The following is a 22,839-nucleotide window of genomic DNA, read 5'->3' as shown; positions in this document are numbered from 1 at the left end:
CAGTTACACAGATACATCTGCAGCATGTTTAATAGGAAGCTTGTGAATTCCTCATCCTTGCCACTCAAGGTAGCTCATTTTCAGTCAGATGGAATTGGAAAATGGTGACACCAAGACACAGATCTAAAGATATGGGTAAAAGATAAAGAGAATGGTACACCCATTGCCCAAAGTTCTGTGTGAAAATACACAAGATGCATTTTAATACTGTGGACCTGTTATGTACTAATTCAGTTGTGAAAATGGGATCAAAAGTTTCTTTGTGTTGTCCTCAATTTCTTCAATTTTGATGCTGTTTGGTTAAAACACATTTTTGTTTTTATGCCTCAGTACTAACATTTTTGAAGTACAATTATACCTTTACACAGAAACAGACAACACTTGCAGTGCAGCCTGGGATTCCTGGAATAGACACTCTCTATGCCTACAAATATAATCATCTTTAATCTAAGCAGCAAGTTTCCGCCTATTCCTCGTGTGTGCAGCTACACAACAAATGTGAGGTGGGGAGGAAAGGAACATTCAAGGGAAATTCTTTTCTTTAGGGCCAAAGTTTTGACAAAATTTAAATAGGGTTTTTACAAATCAGATGTCTCCAAAGACCTGAATAAATGACACCACATGCAAAGAGGTCCAGGTAAAAACAGAAGTTTTTGTCTGTTTTTTTCATAAGCCTGTTACTGAGTTGAGCAGTAGTTACATGGTATCTGTCTCCAACGATCTGATTCTACAGCACAAAAGGCTGGGAAGTATTCTCAGGGCAGATTTAGCCCTTCACTGATTTTTATTGTATAAACAGGAAGAGTAAGTTGTGAAAATCTGTTAGTAAACAGTTAGTTTTAATTGACACAAAAATGAGTTTGCAAAGCTATTTGGAGCTATTTATCATAATATCTTGTGATATTCTACATGATTATTTTTAATATAGCACTACAGGAATAGAGGTCTTCTTAAGATTTGAGAAAGAAAGCAAACCGTTGTAGTAAGTAGATTGAAAACAATATTCCTTGTGACATACTGTATTGTTCCTGGCTTCTGCTTGAATAGAAACACAAAGGAATAGATTTTCAGCCTTGATTGGTCATGTTGAGTGCCCACATCACAGTACACATCATGCCTCGTTATTTGACAAACTGGCTTTGCTTGAATATTCATTACACATCCCCAGTGCAATTGTCCATAAATGCCAACTAAACCTCAACTAATATACTGTTTGCTTAGAGTGGACCTCAAAGCAGAGGTAAATAGGCTTCTGAATTTTAAGCATAGAAGGAAGGACTTTCTTCAGTAATAAGTCACAGAAATCACACAAGGCAGAGCAAATATTCCCTGGCTGCTGTTTTTCTTCTGATTTCCCTTTTTTTTTTTTTTTGTCTATAACCTTTCAAAAATGCAAGATGTTTTACTTAACTGGTCTTATTGATAAATTGCAACCAGTCATTTTTGGGTATCATTCTTCGGCACCATTCAGAGCTTGATGAGAGCATTTGTTTGCTAAAACAACTTTTTAAGACTGTTTGTTACCAGAATCTTGACAATGCATAGAAATAAAGTTTTGGCTTACTTTCATTTCTTTTTTTAAAGTTCAGCTGAAAGTAGCTATGGAACAACAGGGAATAAGGTCACAATTCCAGATCACACATGAAGCTGTATCAAGTGTGACTATTCTGTTTATCCTTAGGGTATTTCAAGAATGCTAAAGTGAACCATATCGATGGAAGTGGAGGATAGTTAATTCCAAAATAAAAATCTTGATTAATTCACAGAAGCACAAAGAATGCCCAATGTCATTCTCTTGTCCCTCTGTTATCATAAAATCTTTGTACTGCAGAAGTGTCTCATTCAGAGCTGTCTTCAAACAGCAAGCAGGACTGCTTAGATCTGGAAATGTACAGTATCTGACTCCCATTTTTAACTGTCTTTGGTCTTGTTCTAGCAGACAAACTCTTGTTGGCTCTTCTTTTGTTCTGTTTTCATTTATTCTTTTTCACCTTCAATTTTAAATGAATAGAAGTGGCTATGGAGTGTACAGACATCTTCAGTGGACTACTAGTAGATCATAGAGGTAAAAAATTATCACAATCCTAGAAAACACTCGTATGAGGTCACCCTGCCCAAAAATTTATATAGGCACACAGAGGACATTTTCAATACTTTTCTTTCTATTGCCTTAGTCAGTTTTCTACAGCAGCTCTAGTGACAAAAGATATCTGAGACTCATAAATGCTCTGGTGCAGGGAGCCAAGATTGGTTCCAAAATATGTTGGAATCAGCTGTAACCCTATGAAGGCTGTCCTCAAATTTATATTGAGTGAAGGAGTCTGAATTTTTTGATGGTGAACTGCAGATAGCAACTGTCAAACTTGTTCAGGGCAGGCGGACTGCAGAACCATCCTGTAGAACGATGATGGATTTAGAAGGTTCCCTGTTGTGTGAAACATGGGACTTCTGCAGAATTAGGACAGTTACCTAAATGCCAATGGTTTGGGTTTGGTTTTTTTTCAAAGATCCTTTGAGCTTGGCATATGTAATAGCCTGTGAAAATTTATTTCCTAGGAAGGCTGAACCAAAATAGTTGTTTGGGATGTGCCATTTTTCAAAGCTTGCTTGTCAGAGTTTTTCATATGTGAATTTAGAATTCCTTCAGTGTTGAATTAATTGTATTGTCCTCTCCAAATTGTTTATAAATTAAGCTTTTACAATTCTAATAAATGAATGTAGTTGTAACTATAAGATGCAGTCTGATAAAAATCTGGCCTAAAATCTTCTATAGAAAATCACTCCAATGCTAAAGAGATTTTATGAGCCAGGTTAATTGGTGTTATGTGCCTGCTTTGTACTGCTTTCCTGAAGCAAGTCAACTTTAAACACTATGCAGACAGATAGTCAGGTAGGCTTTGTCTCATCAGAATTGCTCAAAGAGTGTAATATATGCTTATACAACCTTAATATACCCTGGATCTTTATTTCTTAATTATTTATTGTTACTTATGGATACATTTAGTAGTTATTTCTTTCACACCAGCCTGTCTGGTCTTGTGAAATCATACTGTTGAATACATAACCACAGAATCATACGTCATATCCACACAGAAAATAAGGGAGAGTTTTAGTGGATATTTTGCCACTAATTTAACTAGATGAAACAGTGGGCTCAACAATGCCTTCAATAAAAGGAAGCAAGTCCTTATAACCTTGGAATTCATGCTGACAAGAAAATATCCAGCTTTTCCTCTATCTCCTCCAACAATTATAACAAGAGAGCAAACCAGGTATATTTTATGATTACTCCTCAATAACAATCTTCAGAAAATCATTATATATTGCTTCATATTTGATCTATTAATTATAAAGGCATAATTTTCTTAATTGTTCTGATTAAATCATCCACTTGCCCTGTGCTGTTAGATGACAAATGCAAATTTCAAAAACTTTATTATCAATTATATTGCTCATCAGAAGCATTTCTTGCTTCCAAATATTCAGTATAGAGACAAAACAGGGAAAACAGAGCAGTGGGATGCCAGAGTGCAAATACCAAATAAACAACCTACTTATTATTTCTTTATTGCCATCAACTCTAATACCTCAAAGCTTGTCTTTTGAATTTGCCAATGTTCTTTCTCTGTAGTCAGCTCTTCTTTTTCAATTACACTAGAATCTCCCTTTTTATTTTGAATTTTGTATTTCTTTATTACTGTTTCAATCAAGATGGATCCTGGTAACTGTATGGCAAACAGCTTCTGTAATAAAGCTAAAAAGTAACAGTGACTGCTGTTGTCATATTCTGGTTAATTTGCAAAATTTTACTTACAGTCGTGCACACAAAGTAAATATTTTATGCCTCTTAAAAAGCCCGTGCTTCATGGAGAAACTTCAGTCTAACTACAGTGGACTTAGTATCCTGTGGTGCATCCAGTCTTCAAAGGAACCATGCTGAATTATACCAAGATCAACCTTTCTCAATTATTCCCCCAAATATTTCTACATAAGGCTTACATTTTTAAGCCTGTGCTCTTTTTGCCATGTTCTTAAGCTGTGGACTGTTAAATAGCTTGTGCATCTCCCCAGAGATGTGAATCTCTAGCTCCAGTACAAATGAGGTTTGTAAATACTTGAGGGCAGAGTGTTCTACATAAATGGGAGATATGTTATTACTTAGCACTGTTGGAAAGCATTTCAAAAGCTAAACACCCTTGCCTTCAAAAGCAGGAAAGTTTTTAAAGTCTCAGACTCATCATCATCTTCCTTTGCAAAAACTGATAACCTTTCCATCCACTGAAGTTCAGTTTTCTTTAAAGCCATGCATGCCTGAGCCTACCCCACTTCCAAATATTGGGGATATCAGCTCAACCTATAAATCTGCACATCAAAACACAGCCTATATCATTTCCTTCCAAGCAAACCCATAAATATAGTTTTGACTGTTTCAACTCAATATGTATTAGTAAGTTAGCTAAACCTACAAAGATTATTCGGAATTCTCTTCAGACCTTCTGTTTAACCAGTCTGTGTTGCAATGGTTGGCCTGCAGCGCTTCTATTTTTAGCTCTAATGGAACAGCCTTAAATTGCTTATTTTCTGTTTACTAAAGACATTGAGCTTGTAACCATGGAAACAGTGGCAAGTGCCACAGCTTAACTGTTTTATTAAATGGATGGAAGGTACAGCTGCAAAACTTGAAAGGCCAGCATGTCAATTTTATACATACCTCAAAGTGCCAGATATACCACATTATAGCAAGTACTGTATTAAATATATGGAGCGAGAATCTGATCTTGATTATAATCATATAAATCTTACTACCTCTCTCCTCAATGGAAAAAATATTTTTTCTTGTGCAACAGATCAGGATCTGTTTTTGTCAAATTGCTCAGCCTGTCAAGTTTCAGTGATTACTGCATTTTAGTGCATGAACTGCAAATGATGGAGATTAAACCAGTGCCTAGCTATCATGAAAAGATACAATCTCACAGTTCCGTTTGCCTGAAGCTTTTAGCACATATTGTATTGCTTACAGCAATCACATTATTTTTGGAACCACTGTGTTCTGTAACATTAATAAAAGGAATTAAATAAAAACTAATGAACATGTCAAATGAAGCTTCTAAAGTTAGTGGAAGAATTAACACAAAGAATTCTTTAAATTTGTAATTAGGCTTTTAAACAAGAACACCCCAAGCACCAGAGGTGTTAAAAAATTACACTCTCTGTTACTTTCAGTACAAGTTGAATATGATCCATATATATTAAAACTGGGGTATTTTTAAAATCATACTTTAAACTGTATATAACATTCAAGCCAAACACTTCTGAAAATTATCAGCACAGCTTAGGAGAATTTTGTGATGAAGTATAAAACCCATAGGATCAGATAAACAAATATCATTTTTAACACAATCCTAAATATTTTACAGCCCCCAAAAGATTGAGAGCTAAAATAAGAATAGTGGTATATTTACATCCATAAATACTTCATGCATGACACATTCTGTGTAATAGAACCAAATGCTTGAAAAATCTTTGACAATTAGAAGAATTAGGTTCTGCTTTCTCCACAAGTATTGAGGTTAGAACAGTGTTCACATTGCTACTTTTGATGTTAAATATCTCTATATCACAAAAAGTGTCTAATAGAGTACTGGTTTAAAGGTAAACCAACAGGAGAAGTGAACCCAACACAAAAGAGATTTTAAGTCAGAGTTACAATTTAATAAAAATATTACAATAAATGCAATGGCACAAAGAGAAATTGGATTTAACCCACAAACCACAGAAGTATAACCCAGCACCCTGGGGCACAAACCCAATGGTGTTAGCCCCTCTGCTGAGCCACATGTGGTTCTCCCAAGTCCAGAGTAAAGGAAGGGAAAAACCTGTTGGTGAGTAGGCCAGTTGCAATCTGGTCGAGAGTAGCGGTTGTGGTCCTGGCAAGGTTCTGGTCCTCATCTGGATTCGGTGAGTGCTAGGGAATGCCCAATACCTCCCCCAGGGCAGGGAGTTCCACAATGAGTGATCTCACTCTGTGAGTCATGGGGTATTTTGGAATCCTTGATGGCCTATTAGCAGACACACCCCCTCAGGCTGGATGTGAAGTGCTAACAACTCCCTGGAGAGGAGTTATCACAGCTCTTATCTCACAAGCTTCTTTAAAACCCAGCTTACACCCTGAGGGGTCAGGTGTACCCTCGGCAGCTGCTGCAAATGGTCCATTGTTAACAGTACATGAGAAATTACAAAGAGGGTGGAGAATACAAAACTTTGGTCACCCACACACAGTGGACCTGTTTGCTGAACCAGGACAAATAGGTAGTTTTGGTGAACAAAAAACCAAAAAGTAAAATTGACATTTCAAGGGAAAAACCTCTTAGGAAAGGTAAGGCTCAAATAAATTATCAACAGTGGTATTACATTTTATGTAAACATTTCGGTTTAAATTACAGAATGCTATGTTTGATGCTCAATTATTAAATTCAAAGAAATACACTTCACTGTCTTTTGGTGTAACTAGAATTACTGCAGCAAGGGAAAAAATGAAATTTCCTTTAATTTATGCATTTCTTCCTTTATTTTTTTTCTTAAATCCATCTGCAGGATCTACCTTCATTTGCAACACCCACATAATTCCAGTGAAAAATCAAGAAGGAGTAGCAATGATGTTTATTATTAACTTTGAGTACGTAACAGATGAAGAGAATGTGACATCTCCAGAGAAGTGCAAGCCAATATTACCATCTAAGCTTGTAAATCGTAAGTTACCCATTCAAAGTTCTCTCCTTACCTCAAGTCATACCTGGGAAAATAACTAACATGGGCAAAAGGTTACCAAAGAATGCAGTCCCATTGACTAACTTACTTCATTAAAAAATCCAATATAATAAGGTTAATATAGCAAACCTACTGCAAAATGTTGTTAAAATAAACTGTTGGATCTTTTGTAATACTAACAGCATGGCTCTTGTGAGTAGTGCTAGGACATAGAAATTAATTCAAACTGAAACATTTCAAATAAGTGCATTACCCTTGAAAAAAGTCAGTTACAAATGGAAAACTAAAAAGGAAAAAAAAAAAGCATTATGACATAGCCCAAATATTTCTTCTTAGCCTATTTAGAATTGAATATTTCTATTTTACTTTCCCAGTAAAATACAGTTGGTGGTGTTTGATTAATAGTTGGTGAAATGTGATTAAATTAGACTAAAAATATAAAGCATACATCCCAGCTTTATCAAAGTCAGATATTTAGACTGACGTGAAGGATGAGGAGGTTTTTTTGATATACAGAAAATGCTTTTGTTTTCATTCCATTCTGGAACTTAAGTATTGTCAAAATTGAAATACTCAATGTAAAATCCCACTTTTTATGTTGATATCTGTCCCACTATCTGCCAAATATGTGTCTTTTGCTGACCTTAACTCTATGCAGCAACAGTACAAGATCCTTCTGCTTTGCATCTGCACTCACATAATCTGCTTTTACTACAAGATTTCCCAGAACTCATCCCATTTGTACAAGCTCTTAGTAAAGCACAGCATGCTCTAATAGTGAGCATTAACATGTGCCCCTGGTTGGCTCAGCAACAGCTGGGAAATACCTTTTCACAGTGTGATAATCTTAAACGTTAGTACGATAAAGGGACCTGGAATCTAAATATTTCGATTGTTAAATCAGCACTTCAGCTTTCTCTAGATAGGAAACAAGGATTGGTACAACCTTCACTATGAGAAGCAAGGGGGTAACGTTCCTCATGTAAGCACTGCACATGGGTGTGCATATAATCCTACAATGACAGTTGATATCAAACTGTAGCAAAGCAAATCCCCGTTACTGGAAGCTTGCCGTCTTGCAAAGAATTATTGTTCACCAAGTAACATATGTTTATTAAAGAGCCTTTGTAAATATTCTTTTACATGCATATTTAAAATACTGTGATTTTGTACTTCCTTTTCTTATTTCGTTTTGCATCAGGGTTTTGTTCTATTTTTTAATAACCAATCCAGTAGTTGGCTTTTTTCTGGAGATAGCAAGAAAACACTTTTTCTAGTAATGATGTGGTTAAAATCCCATTAAGGGATATTTTGAAAAATACTGAAATTGCATCAGAACAAAAAAATATAAAAAGTAAACACAATACATCAAGTAAACGCTACTTATATTCTGGTTTAATTTAGTATGCCCTTATATTCTGGTTTTATTTTAGTATAGCATGAATTTGTGAGTTTGAAACATCTTACTTCCTCTTTTTAAAAACCAATTTTATAACATAAATAAAATTGTTCAGCTTGCTCATGCTTAATGTGGTTTTATTGGCATAATAGAAGGTAAAATACCAGTTGAAGGGAAAAAAACAACCCGGAGCCTCATGTCTTGAAAAAGAGCATTTCGTTCTGCTATCTGCAACATAACACTGTACATTTTCAAGTGTTACCACTTGCTGTATTTTAAAGTGAAAAGCTAAAAAGGGAATACCAAAAAAACTCCACTTTGTCAAAACATCCTTTCCTGTTTTACAGTGTTTACACCTGACATACACGAGGCATTTGCTTGCTGAGAGTTCTTGAACAGTGAATAGATGAGCCTCCAAGCTCAGTACAGAATAAGGACACATCAAGGTTCACAGTGAGGCAGGGAAAGGTGACTTGAACCATCTTCCTGCTAGTGGGTACAACCAGATTCCACAAACCGGCAGCAAGTAGAGCAGGCACCTGGCTGCTTTTACTTTTACCTGGCTGCTTGTGGTTTCAGAGCAGACTGCTGTGTGGGCAGGATGGGAAGAATGATGATACAAAATAAGCTACATAGCCAAAAATTCCTCTTGGCAGAGATATTTCTCAAGAAAGAGGCCAAACTATGCACAACATCAAGAGGTAACTGCAAGGTATTGTGTACAGTCCAATGATGGTTTTAAATTAAAACAAACAAACAAAAGCTTGAAATCTAGAAAAGGCAGAGAGAGACCAATAAGGTAGAAAAGAAGGGGGAAACGGTGGATGGTTTACCAGTAAAAACATATTTTTAAATTATGTTCCTAGGATAAGAAAGGCAAAGAGCAGATTCTCCGGAGGGAGATAGTTTTTTCTCATCTTACTCTATTCAGAACAGGTAAAGAAGGTGATCTCTTTACACTGGATCAAACACAAAATGGACAGTAAGGGGTGCTGGTTCAGGCTAAAAAGGGGGGGGAAAAAAAAGCAAAGGGAAAAAAACCTTTGAATCCAGCAACCAATTTAAAGAATAAAAATAGAGAGGAAACCAGACACATAACAAGGGCAATACAACACTAACAACCAAGATAAGCAATGGCTAATGACAAAAGACAAAAGATTTCAGATTGCATTATCATCTACTACCCAGAAGCACACAGATCACAAGAGATTTCCTTCCAGAGCTCCTTAAATTGAGTTTTCTCATATTAGAATGCCTTTTCGAAATGAGAGCAAATAAAAATGACTGAGTCAGGTTGCAGGAGAGAACTAAAAGTGATTAGGAAATAAATAGATTGCAGTTATTTTCCTGACCCTAGAAAACAAGATAATTCTTCCATATGATCATTCTTCCTTTATTGATTTATCAAGAGTTGATATAAAACTTATCACGTGTCGCTTTGGAAAACCTTTCCTTTTTTCTAAAAGCATCTATTCCACAAGTTGCAGCTAACAGTTTTGAACACCGCTGCTTACCACAGAGCTCCTCCTGACTGAAATCTAACACAATATAGAAAAAAGCATTTCATGTGATGCAGAAAAAAGGGATTCCAATCTGTTAAAGGGCCGAGGGCCCTCTGAACAAATTAAACACCTGTGGAAGGCAACTGACACTTGCTAGGTTGAGCTCAGGGACTACACTTACCTCTGATAATAGGCAGAAAATTAAAAATTTACCAGCTGATTGACAGATATTATGAAGACCTTTATAAGCTCTCCAGAACAAGGACCCTGTCTTTTGTTATATGCCATGATGATGGCTAACACAGTTAGTTCTGATTCATCATTGGGCTTGGCAGATTATGATCATAACAGATTATTAAAAAGAAAATGTATGTTGTTAGGATTTTGATGACCACATTTGAGTATAAATAGAATTCCTATCTGGTACTCAAGAGCTTCTATTATATATGCAGCCAAAGGATGAATTGGCAGTAATACAAAAAGTGAAGACAGTGCCCTCACAACAGCAGTGTAAAAGTCCTTTTTTGCTGAACCTTCTCTTCCTTTTATTCTTTCTTGCAAGAATTTATCACCAGTTCTCAATGGCAGCCAGAACAGTGCTTCTATATCCAAATAGTGAAATTCTGGAAGATGCTAGCATGCACTAATTCTGTAAAGAGTTTCTAAATCACAGCCAACAAATTTTTTACCCTTCTCTGTTTAATTGCTTTTGTAGTTTGCCACAATTCCATTTTCTAATATATGCCAGTTCATTAGTAAAATAAATGAAGTGTTTGCTCATTTATAACTCTTTCCTTTTGGGGGTAAGAGGGTATAGGTCAAAACATTCATCAGATCTTTATGTTTAAATTTCTAATTAAATTCATTTAATAGTACCTCTGTCCCAACCTCAATTTCTGCATCTCTCTGAATAGTCTTCTGCACTTATGTATTCTATGACTGGGTAACAACCATTTCTGCATGAGAATATATTTGTACACTGTGTAGTTAGAGTAAGAATTACAGAAACTGATTTCTGCTATAGATGTCCATTCATCATCCAATCTAAATTTTGCCTCATTTCCAGATATGAGAATTTTACTCATTCTTACATCATCTTTTCTATTAAGTTTGTTTACCTTTTGTGTTGCCTTTTCTTAGATGTGTTTTATAATTCCAGAAATTGACAACCATAGTCAAAGATAAAAACACTTAATAACTTCACCTCACCTCACTTTATCTGCTTTGTAAGTGAAATGATATTTGTGTAGCATATTGAAGTGTTAAGATTGACAGTTTCGAGTTACGTAAGCCCTAAAAATGTGTTTTACTGACCTATAACAGTTCTTATGGACTAGTCTCTCTTACACCTGATAAGACAGCAACATTTTCTTGATTGTCATTATTACAATTTTAAAAAATCCCAAAAGTGTTGGTCATAAATTTTCATTAATCTAACCATTTGTCAGAGTTGTATAAAATTTCATCTCCAACATATAAATGTAATAAATATGCATAAATAACATATATTTTGCAAGATACTTTTAGTAAAAGAGAACTTTCCATTAAAGTCATTGTAAAAGAAAAAATCAGAGATTTTTGTAGATTTTTTACAGTGAACTGAATTAAGAAACGATTTGATTTTATATCTTCTTGGTAAAAAAACCTCTGAGAACACTAATAAATCATTAAATTTTTCCACTATTAACAATTGTTAAACAAAATAAACTAAGAATTCCTGTTCCATGTGTTGTACAGACTTCACTAAACTCATTATAAACTGTTCAGCTCTAATTTACTTCTGTGTGTAAATATGGCTTTTAAATCATCTTTTGAGAAAAGGGACCCCAAGTGTCCAATTATATTCCCAAATCCCTCAATTATTCAAATCTGGCATGTTCATCCACTCCACTATTTTGTAAGAAGTTTTACAGCAATTTAAAGAACTAGTGGCATAAATTAATACTTGCTCATAACACCCCATTCTGCTCATCAAAGTTGTGAATTATTTGCATCGATAAAGCTCGTAACTACAAGATAACACAGACTGAACACAAAAAGTCAGCAGCCACTTCACACTTACAAAAAGCCATAGATCTGAGGATATTGCCTTCAATATAAAGGAGCTGGCTATACTTTTTCTACTCAAAGGAGACCATTTGTGGGGTTGTGACGTACAAACACACACAAGATGAGGAAAACTTTTGAGAACTCAGTTCTGAGTTGTCTTCATTTTCTGCTCCACCTAGAGTATTCTGTCTTTTTACTGACCCGTAAGTGCCCTTCCTAACATTTATTCCAGTCCTATCCAGAGCAAAACTTGCATTAATATGTAGGCTGATATAGGTAGTGAGAAAAGGTAACTTTATCACAAGCTTTATTCATTTAACTTCAAAACAATTTTACTAGCTAGAAATACAAGCCTATAAGCTAATACTGGTTCCCAAATACATTACCTCATGGGAGAAAGCCCAGAAAGTTGTTTGATTAAACATATAATTGCATTCTGCTGAAGAGGGATATTTGAGGATTGTCTTATCATTTTGTCACTTCAAAATCTACAAGCCTGTTAAACACACCCTAGAATAATTTCTTGGGTTTCTTCCTGTAAAGGAAATGAGAGGATCTGTTATGCAACCAATAAATGGACATTTTTTGGAAAAGGTTCAAATAAAAATAATATTCTTAAAACAGCTAAAAATGTAATCAGAAAACCTTTCAAGCACCTTCTTCAGGGTGCTTCCTCTTCATCAAGTTTGCCTCTCTCCTAGGCCTAGCAGTGGAGTGACATCTCAGAAAGAGAACACTGCATATACTGTTGTTACAAATGAAACAAGAACTGAAATTTAAATTATGCCTTTCCTTTAAGTCAAGCAGCCATCTCATAAAAAAAAAAGGTATTTGCTTTCCTTTGTGCAGAGCACATTACTATATGAGTAAGCATTAAGGTTTAGTGAAAGGTAAACTTTGGGTTTTTTCTAAAAATAGTAGGACAACAATGTCGTCATGAATACTGAATACTGTTTGATTCATACAATTTTGCCTCATAGAACATGGCACATATAATAGTAACCCTCGGACTTTGCCCAAAATATAATGAGAAATTTGTCCAGGGTCTTATTTTTAGCTGCAGCACTGGGAGAAAATTCATCTCAAGTGAGGGCTAGTCAAGAAAAACTGTGTCGAGGAGGACAAAGGTTTCTATCTAGCCAACCAGCAGCATCGTTCTGACAGCCCTGGTGTCAATTATATGTATTTGTCTCCAAGGCAAATTACAATAAATGTTAGATAAACTGGAACAGTGTTAACTCTTAGCAAAGGAATACGGCCAAACACCAATCATCAGTAAAAGACAGAAGAACCTGTTACTATCACCTTCAGTGCTCCACAAACACCTAAATGCCTAAACTAACAGAATAGCCCAAGAGATAAACAATTTTTCTGAGTCTCCTTTTACAGACAGAGAAATAAAGTGGGGTGTCTATACTTCTGTTTCCTCATGATGGTTACTGTTGGGGCTCAGTTTAGAAAGGAAGCCTCTCTGGATTAGCTCTTTGCATTACAGCCTCACACAGAGCTATCATGCTGTATCTTGTACAAACATTCAAAAAAACAGGCAACCTCTGCTTAAAGACATGCAAACGAAAAAGAGGGAATGACACAGCTTTCAAGTAACTTTCAGTGTAGATATCTTGTGCATACCAGACAGGTCTTCCGCTCCTAGATTTTTATTAATTTTTAGCAGGTCTCCTATCTATCTATTCATTTCAGAACATTTAAAACAGAGGGGGTTCTGTAAGGTAAGTAGACAGCTGGGATAATGATTTTGCAATGTCATCTAACATTATAATAGATGCCCTCAGGAAAGTAAAAAGGTCGTGAGTTTTACTTCACTGTCTGATAAAAGAGAGAGGCACATCTCTATTATTCATAATAAGAATCAGCACAGAGACCTGTGCACTTTCTAAATTGAATTACAGATTTTAACCTTGAAGAGTTAAAAATCAAAACTATCAGGATGTCTCAAACTTAGACAAAGTTGACGTTATTCATCATCATGGCCAGGCTTCACGAACGAAGCTTTGGGAAGGGCTCTCCCCACGTGGGTTTGTCCTTTGAGCCTGCACAGTGGCTGTTTTAGGTGAGGCACAGTGTGTGCAGAACTGGCCTCACCCTTTTAACTCCTCAGGTTCATCTGCCACAGCCGAGCGAGCTTGGACAGTGACAGGGAAGTCCTCAGGACTAGAACCTACAGCCCCTGGCATTCCCAGGAGGGCTCCCATCCAAGTACTGACCGGGGCTGACCCTGCTCAGCTTCCGAGATCTGACAGGATCAGGTGTCAGGGTGGCATGACAGTAGTTTGACTTTATTAGAAAGAAGGAAAAAATTCCAATGTGTTTCAGAAGCTTTCAGCTGGACATTGGTCACAAGAAATGTGGAAGTGGGTTTATATTATTCAACATGAAATACATATTGTTTTAAGATAAGCCAACAAAACAAATTTTTTGATAAAAATGAGAGAATTTACCACCACTGTGTCTTATTCTCAGGCATAGAATCCTATCATTGTTACTTGAGTACTTTAAGCACCCAGGCAAAGACCTGAAAGCAACTGGTAAGGACACATAGTCAGAGAAGCTCTTGCCATGAAGTCATGAAATAAGTGAGCCCTGTAAGGAATATGAAACTAAGGTCGTGTTCTAAACAAATTACAGTGAATAAAGCCTATTCTTCTTATGGAAATTATAAATTCTTCAACTTTTCAGTAAGTTTCATCCAAACAAAATTGGCAAAAAATGTATCAATATTTGGAGGTTCCATTTCATGAGAAATAGCATGTTAGTCTGTATACCCCTACTTTAGTTTTCTGTCTGAAACATTAGCCAACTTGAAAACTGGATAATTGGAAACATATATTGATCTGTGTGAAAAAAACCCTTAGTAATTATCAAAATACTTCTTAATTGAATAGTTCTTAAATTTTCCAAATAAAAAGGCAATTAATGTGCTTTCAAAACAATTCTTTGGCATAGTACCTATATTGTATATGAATTCAAGCTACCTGAATTTACTTTTTAAATGTGTGGAAATTTGATATTCTACCTTCTTTTCTTAATAGTCTGTTTACTTTTTAAATCTGTTTCAAGCTAAAGCTTTTTGTAAATTTAGTTTAATTGTATTTCAGATGGTAACAACCTTTCAAGTGGCTCTTCTTCAGGTAAATCTATCTTATAAAATTCTATCTACTAACATCCTTTTATTGCTTTTTTCTGGCTCTATTATTTCAAGATCTCATTACATTTTATATATTTCTAGAGGAATGGAAATCATAATATGGCTCCTGCTCCCACTTTGAATATTTATTTCTGCAAAACTATAGCTATAACAGCTAAACTATTCAATTTAGTATAATTATATGACATACAAAATCCAAATTCAATGATATTTTTTATCTCATTATCACTGAAAGTTGCTGTATGCAGAGCATAAAAAAAGCTTCAGTCAATATATGAGACAAAACACATTGTGGAATTTGATAGTTGTATATGGATTCAGTGTTAAAACATAAGAGACCATCTTCAGACTTTCTGTCTCAGACAAAAGCAATATCTTTTATCCTATGAAGTCTGGCAACCAAGGTGATGAAGGGGTGAGAACTTCTTGAGAGTTTAATTTAATAGATAGAATAAATTCCTTTTTCTAGCTACCAAAAAACCTACCATATTTTCACCAACAAAGCAAAATATTGTGCTAGGTGACAAATTCCTTATGGATACTATTTGTTGCAATGCTTACTATTTTATTTCATTGCAGGTATTTGCTTTCTTCTTCTTTCCTACTTTTAATGACATTTAAGATACAAAAATGCAAGAGGTAAAAATCTCTTTCTGAGAGGATAAAAAATCCTTTTCTCATATGACTTTCTTACAAAATTGCAACTTCTATAATTTTAACATAATTAATAAGATATAATAAAATGATATCTCTATCAACAAGTGGGAAGGAAAACAGGTAAATGTACTGATTCCTATTAAAATTTAAGGATATAACCATTCTGATAACACTGTTCAGACTAAATTCACTGGTCAACCACACACATCATAACCCTACAAGTCACCAGAAACTTCATTCCCTTCCTTTTATATTCTGCCAGAGTCCTGTGTGTAGACATCACCAGCACTCAGCTAAAACTCTCTCACTTACAAGTGAACATAAAGAAGATTGCTGGTGCAAATACTGGTAAAAATCATGTGCAACCTTAAATGTTAGAGAAAACCAAAAGTAGTAGTGCCAAAATTAAAGGAGACCATACCAGATGATGGAATAAAAAAAGACAGGTATGTAGTGTCTGAATCATGAATTCAAGCTTCTAAAGTTAATAATTGCATATACCTTGCTTTTCCTTCCTGAAAATAAATTAAGATAATTTAATGAGCAGAGAAAGAAAATATCCAATTAATTATGCTTCTCTATATTTTGGGGGAAAAAGAACTGAAAAAAAATCCCATAATTGGCTCTTGCTGTAATTCTGTGTCCTATGGCCTGCTGTGCCCAGCCAGAAAACAAGGCATCATCACATGCCTCAATGTTTGCGTAGGGTACATTCAAGTATTTGCTGCTATTTTAGACTGTCAGTGTTTAGGGATTCCATTTCTCAAAAGGAATTGGTTCCTTTAGTCTGTTGTATTAGTTGTTAGATGATAATGCTAGGCTTTCAAGCAGCATTTCAATAATTGTCTGTGTCCATATTTTTGATAACCTAGATGTTGAAATTCCATGACCATAGACATTCAATTATGAGAAAAGCTTTAAGCAAAGAGCTGATTTGTGTGACTTTGTGAAAGCAATTTTGCTCATTATTTGGGGAAGTTTCAGAACAAAAGTATTGTTGAATTAGCCCATGCTCTGCAGGATAATCTGTCATAACTGACCTATCTTACCTGCCCTTGACAAAGAAATCTCTGTTTAGAATAGGTTGATCTTTGTGGATATATGTTGTATTCTTTAATCTTATATACTCAAAAAGTAACAGTTGTTTCATATGATGCTCAGACCAGTCAATCACCATGATAAAACTAACCAAGAGTTGTTTTTCTTTAGCACTACACAGTTAACTACAGTTAAGAGGTTGCACTGGAATATGAGCAGCTTAGTTTGGTTTAGCTCTCAACCTAGGAGAAGTGGTACCTCACACCAAGAAAAAAAGAGTTCTGACAGTTTCTACACCTCACTTGTGCAAACTCTTTGTGCATTTGAGCTCCTTTAATTTGATTTTAGAAAGTCTAAATCTAGAAAAGATTGAGACAAATAGATGAAATCTAGCCCCCAGCTAGGAAGCCTGAGGCCAGCTACTTCTTTTCCCCTTGCTTTCAAATCTTGGTTTCTGGATAATTACTTGTCTGCATCAGCTTGAAAATAACAATGCTACTAGAGGTGCTACAAAAACCAGCTGGGCAATTCTTTGAGGAGCCATCACAACTTCCCAGCTGCCGTCCTTTGGGGCTACCCTTCTTCAGCACTTGGAATAGCATTGCAGGAATCCCATGTGCACTGACATGGGCTAAACAGACCTTGGGATAGCACACAGCACCTACCACTATCCTGAGACCACTAAAGAAATTGTAGTGAAAGTAAAACTCTCAATTGCAAGCATTTCTCTGAGTTTGCCACTGTGTCTTGTATCTAAATATACATTTCATCACTAAAAGTTTGAGGAATACCTTCACTGTACCAAGGCAATATTCAGGCCAATTATAATTTCCCTTCCTTTTTATAGAATGTTTGTACAGAACAGATACAGGAATTACATGTCATGCAAGTGTATTGCGTTCCTAAAGAAATTCTTGTTAAGATATCTTTTTGCTGGAATACCCCATTTTGTGTTGATGGGGCAGGAAATTTGCAACCATGTTTGTTGTTGTTGATAAGTTCTTTTTGGAACCAATTTGTTTCCCTGCCACAAAATTCTATATGATGGTAGTGTTTAAGAATTGCAATTTTCCATTAGTGTTAACATTTTCCATTTCTCATTTCTCATTTCAATACTTACAGAAATACAATGCTATTTTCTTATCAAGATCAGTTTTTTTCCCTGCATTTTTTCACAATACTATTAATCAAAACATTTACATGCATTCTAAGTACTTTCTCCTTTGATCTCCTGAAACATGAGACAGAATTTAAAAATCCTTTTATCAGAAGGAAAGAAAAGTACATTTGAATTTGGGACTTTGGAGATAGCTCCATCTGCAAACAGTTTAGAAGAGTCCTTTCTTATCTACAAAGTATTTTTGGACTTTGATATACTATTTAGAAATGCTTAGCTGAAATGGCACAGAGAATAAAGGCAACCAACAGATTAACTCATTTGAAATATTACTTATGCGGTAAAGCAAGGTTTGAAAGGAGGAGGTGGAATCTAAGTCTGGAATTATGACTCAGACTCAACTGCTTTCCTCAACTGCTCTTAGCAAGCCACAATCATGCATATCTCTGACTCAGCACTAAGAAGAACTTGGCAATCTAGTCTTCAATAAAACATAAGGATTTTAATGTAACATTATCTGTATATTTAAAGTAAATAGATAGTTGCATGTCAAACATGTTTTAGTGCTTTAAGCCAAATAAATCTGGTCCGATATCATACCTACACAAAGCAGGGTTTGTCCATCATCAAACAAAAGATTTTACCCTGTGCACAATATGCCAGGAGAGCTTCCACTGACACTTTTAGTCTATACATGGACAGTGGGCCTGGGGCCGTGAATTTTGCTTCATGACAAATTGTATTATCACACTTCCTTGCTCAGCTCAGTAATGTAAACTACACAAATTGTGAATGGGTGTCCTGACAGCCTTAGCTGCAGGAGAGAGATGAATGTTCAACACACCACGTCTCTCTTTAACTATGCATTGAAGAAAAATTGCAGTACTTTTAAATATTCTAATTAAAAAATAAAAAATAAAAAACCACCAGAAAATAGGAGTTTAACTTTGAGATTTATTACAGTTTATAGAAGAAGAGCAAAAAGCTACTCATTTAAGTTTTCTATTTTATGCCCAAAAGTCTTAGCAAGAAGCAAAATTCTCACTGATTATTTTTTCCAGATGAACTGCAGTTAGACAGCTAAATCAGTAATGCAGTATAACATGGTCATATTAACTTGGTGAGGCAGAAAAGACCATCTGCACTACCATGAGTAGGACTAAAATAGAGTGCCAGCAAAAAGGCTTTAATAGTGTCAAATGCCAGAAATCCTTATGAATGGTATTTTTTAAAATTTCAACAAAATTGATTAGAAAGAGAATTATAATGTTAACTCCACTTTGGATACAATAAGCTTTTAAATATTGATATGTAAGCTTCTTTAAAGCTCAATCCTACATGCATTGAAATGTAATAAAATAGTTGTTTACATACGTCACTAGTTTCAACTGTAGGCAGTTTGATCAAGTATACTTAGTAAGTTAGAAGAAATACATATGTTCCCAAGGTAGAATATGACTATGTAGACTGAAAATTGGCACCTCTAGTAAACAAGCATGACTCTAGTTTATGTGACAGAGTATTCTGTCTATTGTGCTGTTGTGTGTGCATATGCATTAGACTAATACATTCAATGCTAAATATTTCATATTCTAAAACCTTTTTGAAAAGTTGTGAAGTCAAAATCATTACATGGATTTATATTCTAAAGGAGGGGGAAAAAAGCTGCAAGTAAATCACCAGATTTCTAAATGCTGGAATGTTATCAGTAGAGTCTCATAGGTTCTTTATTTTGTAATACATTTTTAATTCCCAGGATAGAAAAAGGTGCAAACAATGAGGTGAGAATGTTTGCATGTGTCACAAAATTATTCAGACTATTAGGTGAGATTCACAGACTTATGCAAGGGTACTGAGGGGCTGAGGGATAAAACAGTAAGTGAAACTTTTTACAGACATATTAGTAGAGACTAAATTATCTATTACTAATCAACAAATAAATATTTCAGCTGTTGTAAAAATATCTTAAATTAGCACAGCTAAGAAAATAACTCAAAAAGGCAATTAAATATTGACAATTATAAGGAAGGGAACTAGAATCAAAACAAAGAGCCATTATGTCACTGGATTGATCCCAAAGTCTGGGAATAGCTCAGGCCATTGTTAAAAAGTAGTACATTAGAAATAAAAAATAACAGAGTGAAAAGGATGATGAGAATTACACAATGCAGTTACACTGCATTCTTCAGCTTGCAAAAGAGGTATAGAAAGAGTAAAGCAGCAGATGTGTGAAAATCTGTAAAAATTATTGAGACTACATAAAGGAATTAATTATTAGCTATTTTTCATAAAGACTATCACCCTCTCCATGGCCAAAAGTTAGGGGAAGTACTTATATAGCTAATAAAGGGAAGTACTTTTTCACAGACATATGCTAAAATTATGGAATTGTTTCCTCTAGGATGCCTTGCAGATGAAAGTACAACCATCTTTTAAAAGCACTGAGACAAATTCATGGAAGAAAAGTACACCAAACATTCGATTTGCAGTTTGAATTCACTTTATAGCTCAGAAAGTTTCAGAAATTTGGATGGCCAGACAGTGTGCTCTAGATGGACCTGTAGTGTCATCTAGTAAAGCAATTTTAGCCCTTAGACAGGTTTTCCTTTAAGAAGAGTAGGGTACTCTCACCTTCATTTATTTAGAATTCAAAATGCAATTCAATATTCAATACTAAATATATAGGACATTAGTTTTAAAGCATTAAAAATTAAGCTATGTCATCAATTGTCAACTACTGTCAATCATAGGCAGCAAAGAATGACTATTTCAAAACATTTCAGTATGGAATGACAAATTTCAGTGCTAAATATTTATAAGCATATATATTTATATTAGATAGCTACAAATGCTGGCAATTAAAACTGACTGGGAAAAACTCCTATCCCAAAACCAATATCTTATAGCCATAATAGAGAATAACAAGGTGTTTTGAGATGTTCTCCAAGAAATCATTTAACTATTGATCCACTGTTGAAAACACTCATGTAGCAAAGTGATGAGAGACAAGAAGCTATTAAATAAGTCAGACTGTTTACTCAACAGATGTTTATTTATGTGATCATATCAGTTATTTCAATTATTTTATTGCACTTTTCCATTTCTTTTTCTAAACTGTTTACTATGTTTTCCATACATCTGAAATCCCTGTGCCTCCATTTGTGAGTTGTATTACACAAAATCTCACAATATTCATTATTTAGATTTGAGGGTTTTTAGACGGACAATCTGTAGATTTTACGGTTCTTCCTCTTTATTTTCTTTATATGCGCAGTATTTTATTCTTCCTCTCAGCTACTGGTATTTCCTACCATTACACAAAGTTGTTAGTTTTCCACACACTCACAACAACCTACCCTGTCATTCAGCATACCAAGCCCAATGCAGCCCAACCCAATTGCATTGTGCAGATGCAACTGAGGCCTGAGAGTTGTCACTCCTTTTTCTTCCTCCATGCTCCTTTCCTTTTCATTTTAAACTCATTAAAGTTACTTCATCTCATCATAAGATGCAAGTAGTGGAAAGGACTGTGGCAAAACTGATACACAACTTATTTTTCTTCTCCTTACTGTTAGAACTCATATCTTCCTGTTAATTTGTAGCCAATAAATCATATATCAGCAGTACATTTGTAAGCTTGTGATGTTCCATTATTAATAGAATCCACAAATATCTATTTCAGGATAACAGCTACCAGACAAAGTAATTCGACATGTTCTAGCAGTCTTTTATAGACACATAGATTTTTAATTTAGAAATTACCATCAGAAGAGGTAACCTTATATCTTTTAAAATAGGCTGTAGAATTAATGCTGGTGTCTTTATTCTAAGCTCAAAAACTTAGTTCTTACTGAATTAGGAAATCCTTTAATACCACAACTATAACAAACTTAGTTATATTTTATTTTCATATTTACTTATTCCATGACCAATTATATCAATTATTATTTTAAGTGGAAAAAGCAGATTTTCATGACAAGACACTAATGTATAATATTTTCTTCCTTTTCTTGTATTGACATGTAGGCAGAGTTTTTGGGTTCCGATTACCTGGATTGAGACTTTTAACATACAGAAAGCAGTCCTTGCCACAGGAAGACCCTGACGCAGTGATAATTGATTCCTCTAAGCACAGCGACGACTCAGTGGCAATGAAGCACTTTAAATCACCTACAAAAGAAAGCTGTAGTCCTTCAGAAGTGGATGATACAAAAGCACTGATTCAACCCAGTAAATGTTCACCTTTGGTTAATATATCAGGACCTCTTGACCATTCATCACCTAAACAGCAATGGGACAGACTTTACCCTGACATGATACAGACAAGCAATCCACTAACCCATTCCAGATCAAAGGAAAGCATTTGTAGCATACGGAGAGCATCTTCCGTACACGACATAGAAGGCTTTAATGTCCATCCCAAGAACATTTTTAGGGACCGTCACGCAAGTGAAGGTATGGTAGAAAGTCAATTATTATTCTTTGATGTACTAAAAAAGGAATTATTTCAATGCAATCAGCTGTATATATTCAAATGTGCATTAAAAATATTAACAGCCCAAATATGCCAGGCTTATTTGTACTAAAGACTGTTTTTTTCATTTCTAAGGAGAAAAGTGGAATTACAGGGTTGCTCTTCTCTATAGGGATACAGCAAATTTGGGCCCAATATTCCTAAAGTTAATATTGGTATTTAGGGGGTGGAAAATGAGGAGATCAAGCTACAGTTGCATGCACCATTCTGTACTATTCGCACATATATTAGATTGTCTTTGACTGTATGAAATCCTTCAGAGACTGATCAGTTTATTTTTCTTAAAACTGTAATGAGCACATTGTATATTCACTGATCCAACACTGAGACATGATTTTTCTCTCAGACTGGAGAAAATACCCATAGCAACTCCACTGAAATGCTTTGAGTCATGATTAGTGAAATACTTAGAGAAATGGTGAAATGCTTTGTGTAAAATTCATTTAAGTGTGATTTTTCTCCCTGGGCTAGTATATTCTTGCACCCACCAAACGTTACTAAGATGTTTCCTCTTTCTTCTTTTTTTACTGTCTCTACTAAATCCATGGAGTGCAGTCTATGATTTTTTTCTTGGATACAGGGAGTTTAAGAAACGCGGGAAAGAGCTTA

The 22,839-nt window shown here is 35.1% G+C and overlaps 1 protein-coding gene and 1 pseudogene across 1 annotated transcript in view; one reads left to right on the top strand and one right to left on the bottom strand.

Annotated features, from left to right (window-relative positions):
* KCNH7 (potassium voltage-gated channel subfamily H member 7) overlaps positions 1–22,839 on the top strand; it is a 209,232-nt gene that overhangs the window by 116,507 nt on the left and 69,886 nt on the right. The window contains exons 3-4 of the mRNA XM_071562509.1: positions 6,595–6,750; positions 21,723–22,151. Coding sequence (XP_071418610.1) covers positions 6,595–6,750; positions 21,723–22,151 — 585 coding nt within the window. The remainder of the gene's footprint in view (positions 1–6,594; positions 6,751–21,722; positions 22,152–22,839) is intronic.
* Positions 13,895–14,010, bottom strand: LOC139675397 (5S ribosomal RNA; annotated as a pseudogene).

Source organism: Pithys albifrons, chromosome 8, assembly GCF_047495875.1.
Source record: "Pithys albifrons albifrons isolate INPA30051 chromosome 8, PitAlb_v1, whole genome shotgun sequence".
Lineage (NCBI taxonomy): Eukaryota > Metazoa > Chordata > Aves > Passeriformes > Thamnophilidae > Pithys > Pithys albifrons.
The sequence above is the reverse complement of the archived record's forward strand: the minus strand, read 5'-3'. Positions and strand labels throughout refer to the sequence as shown.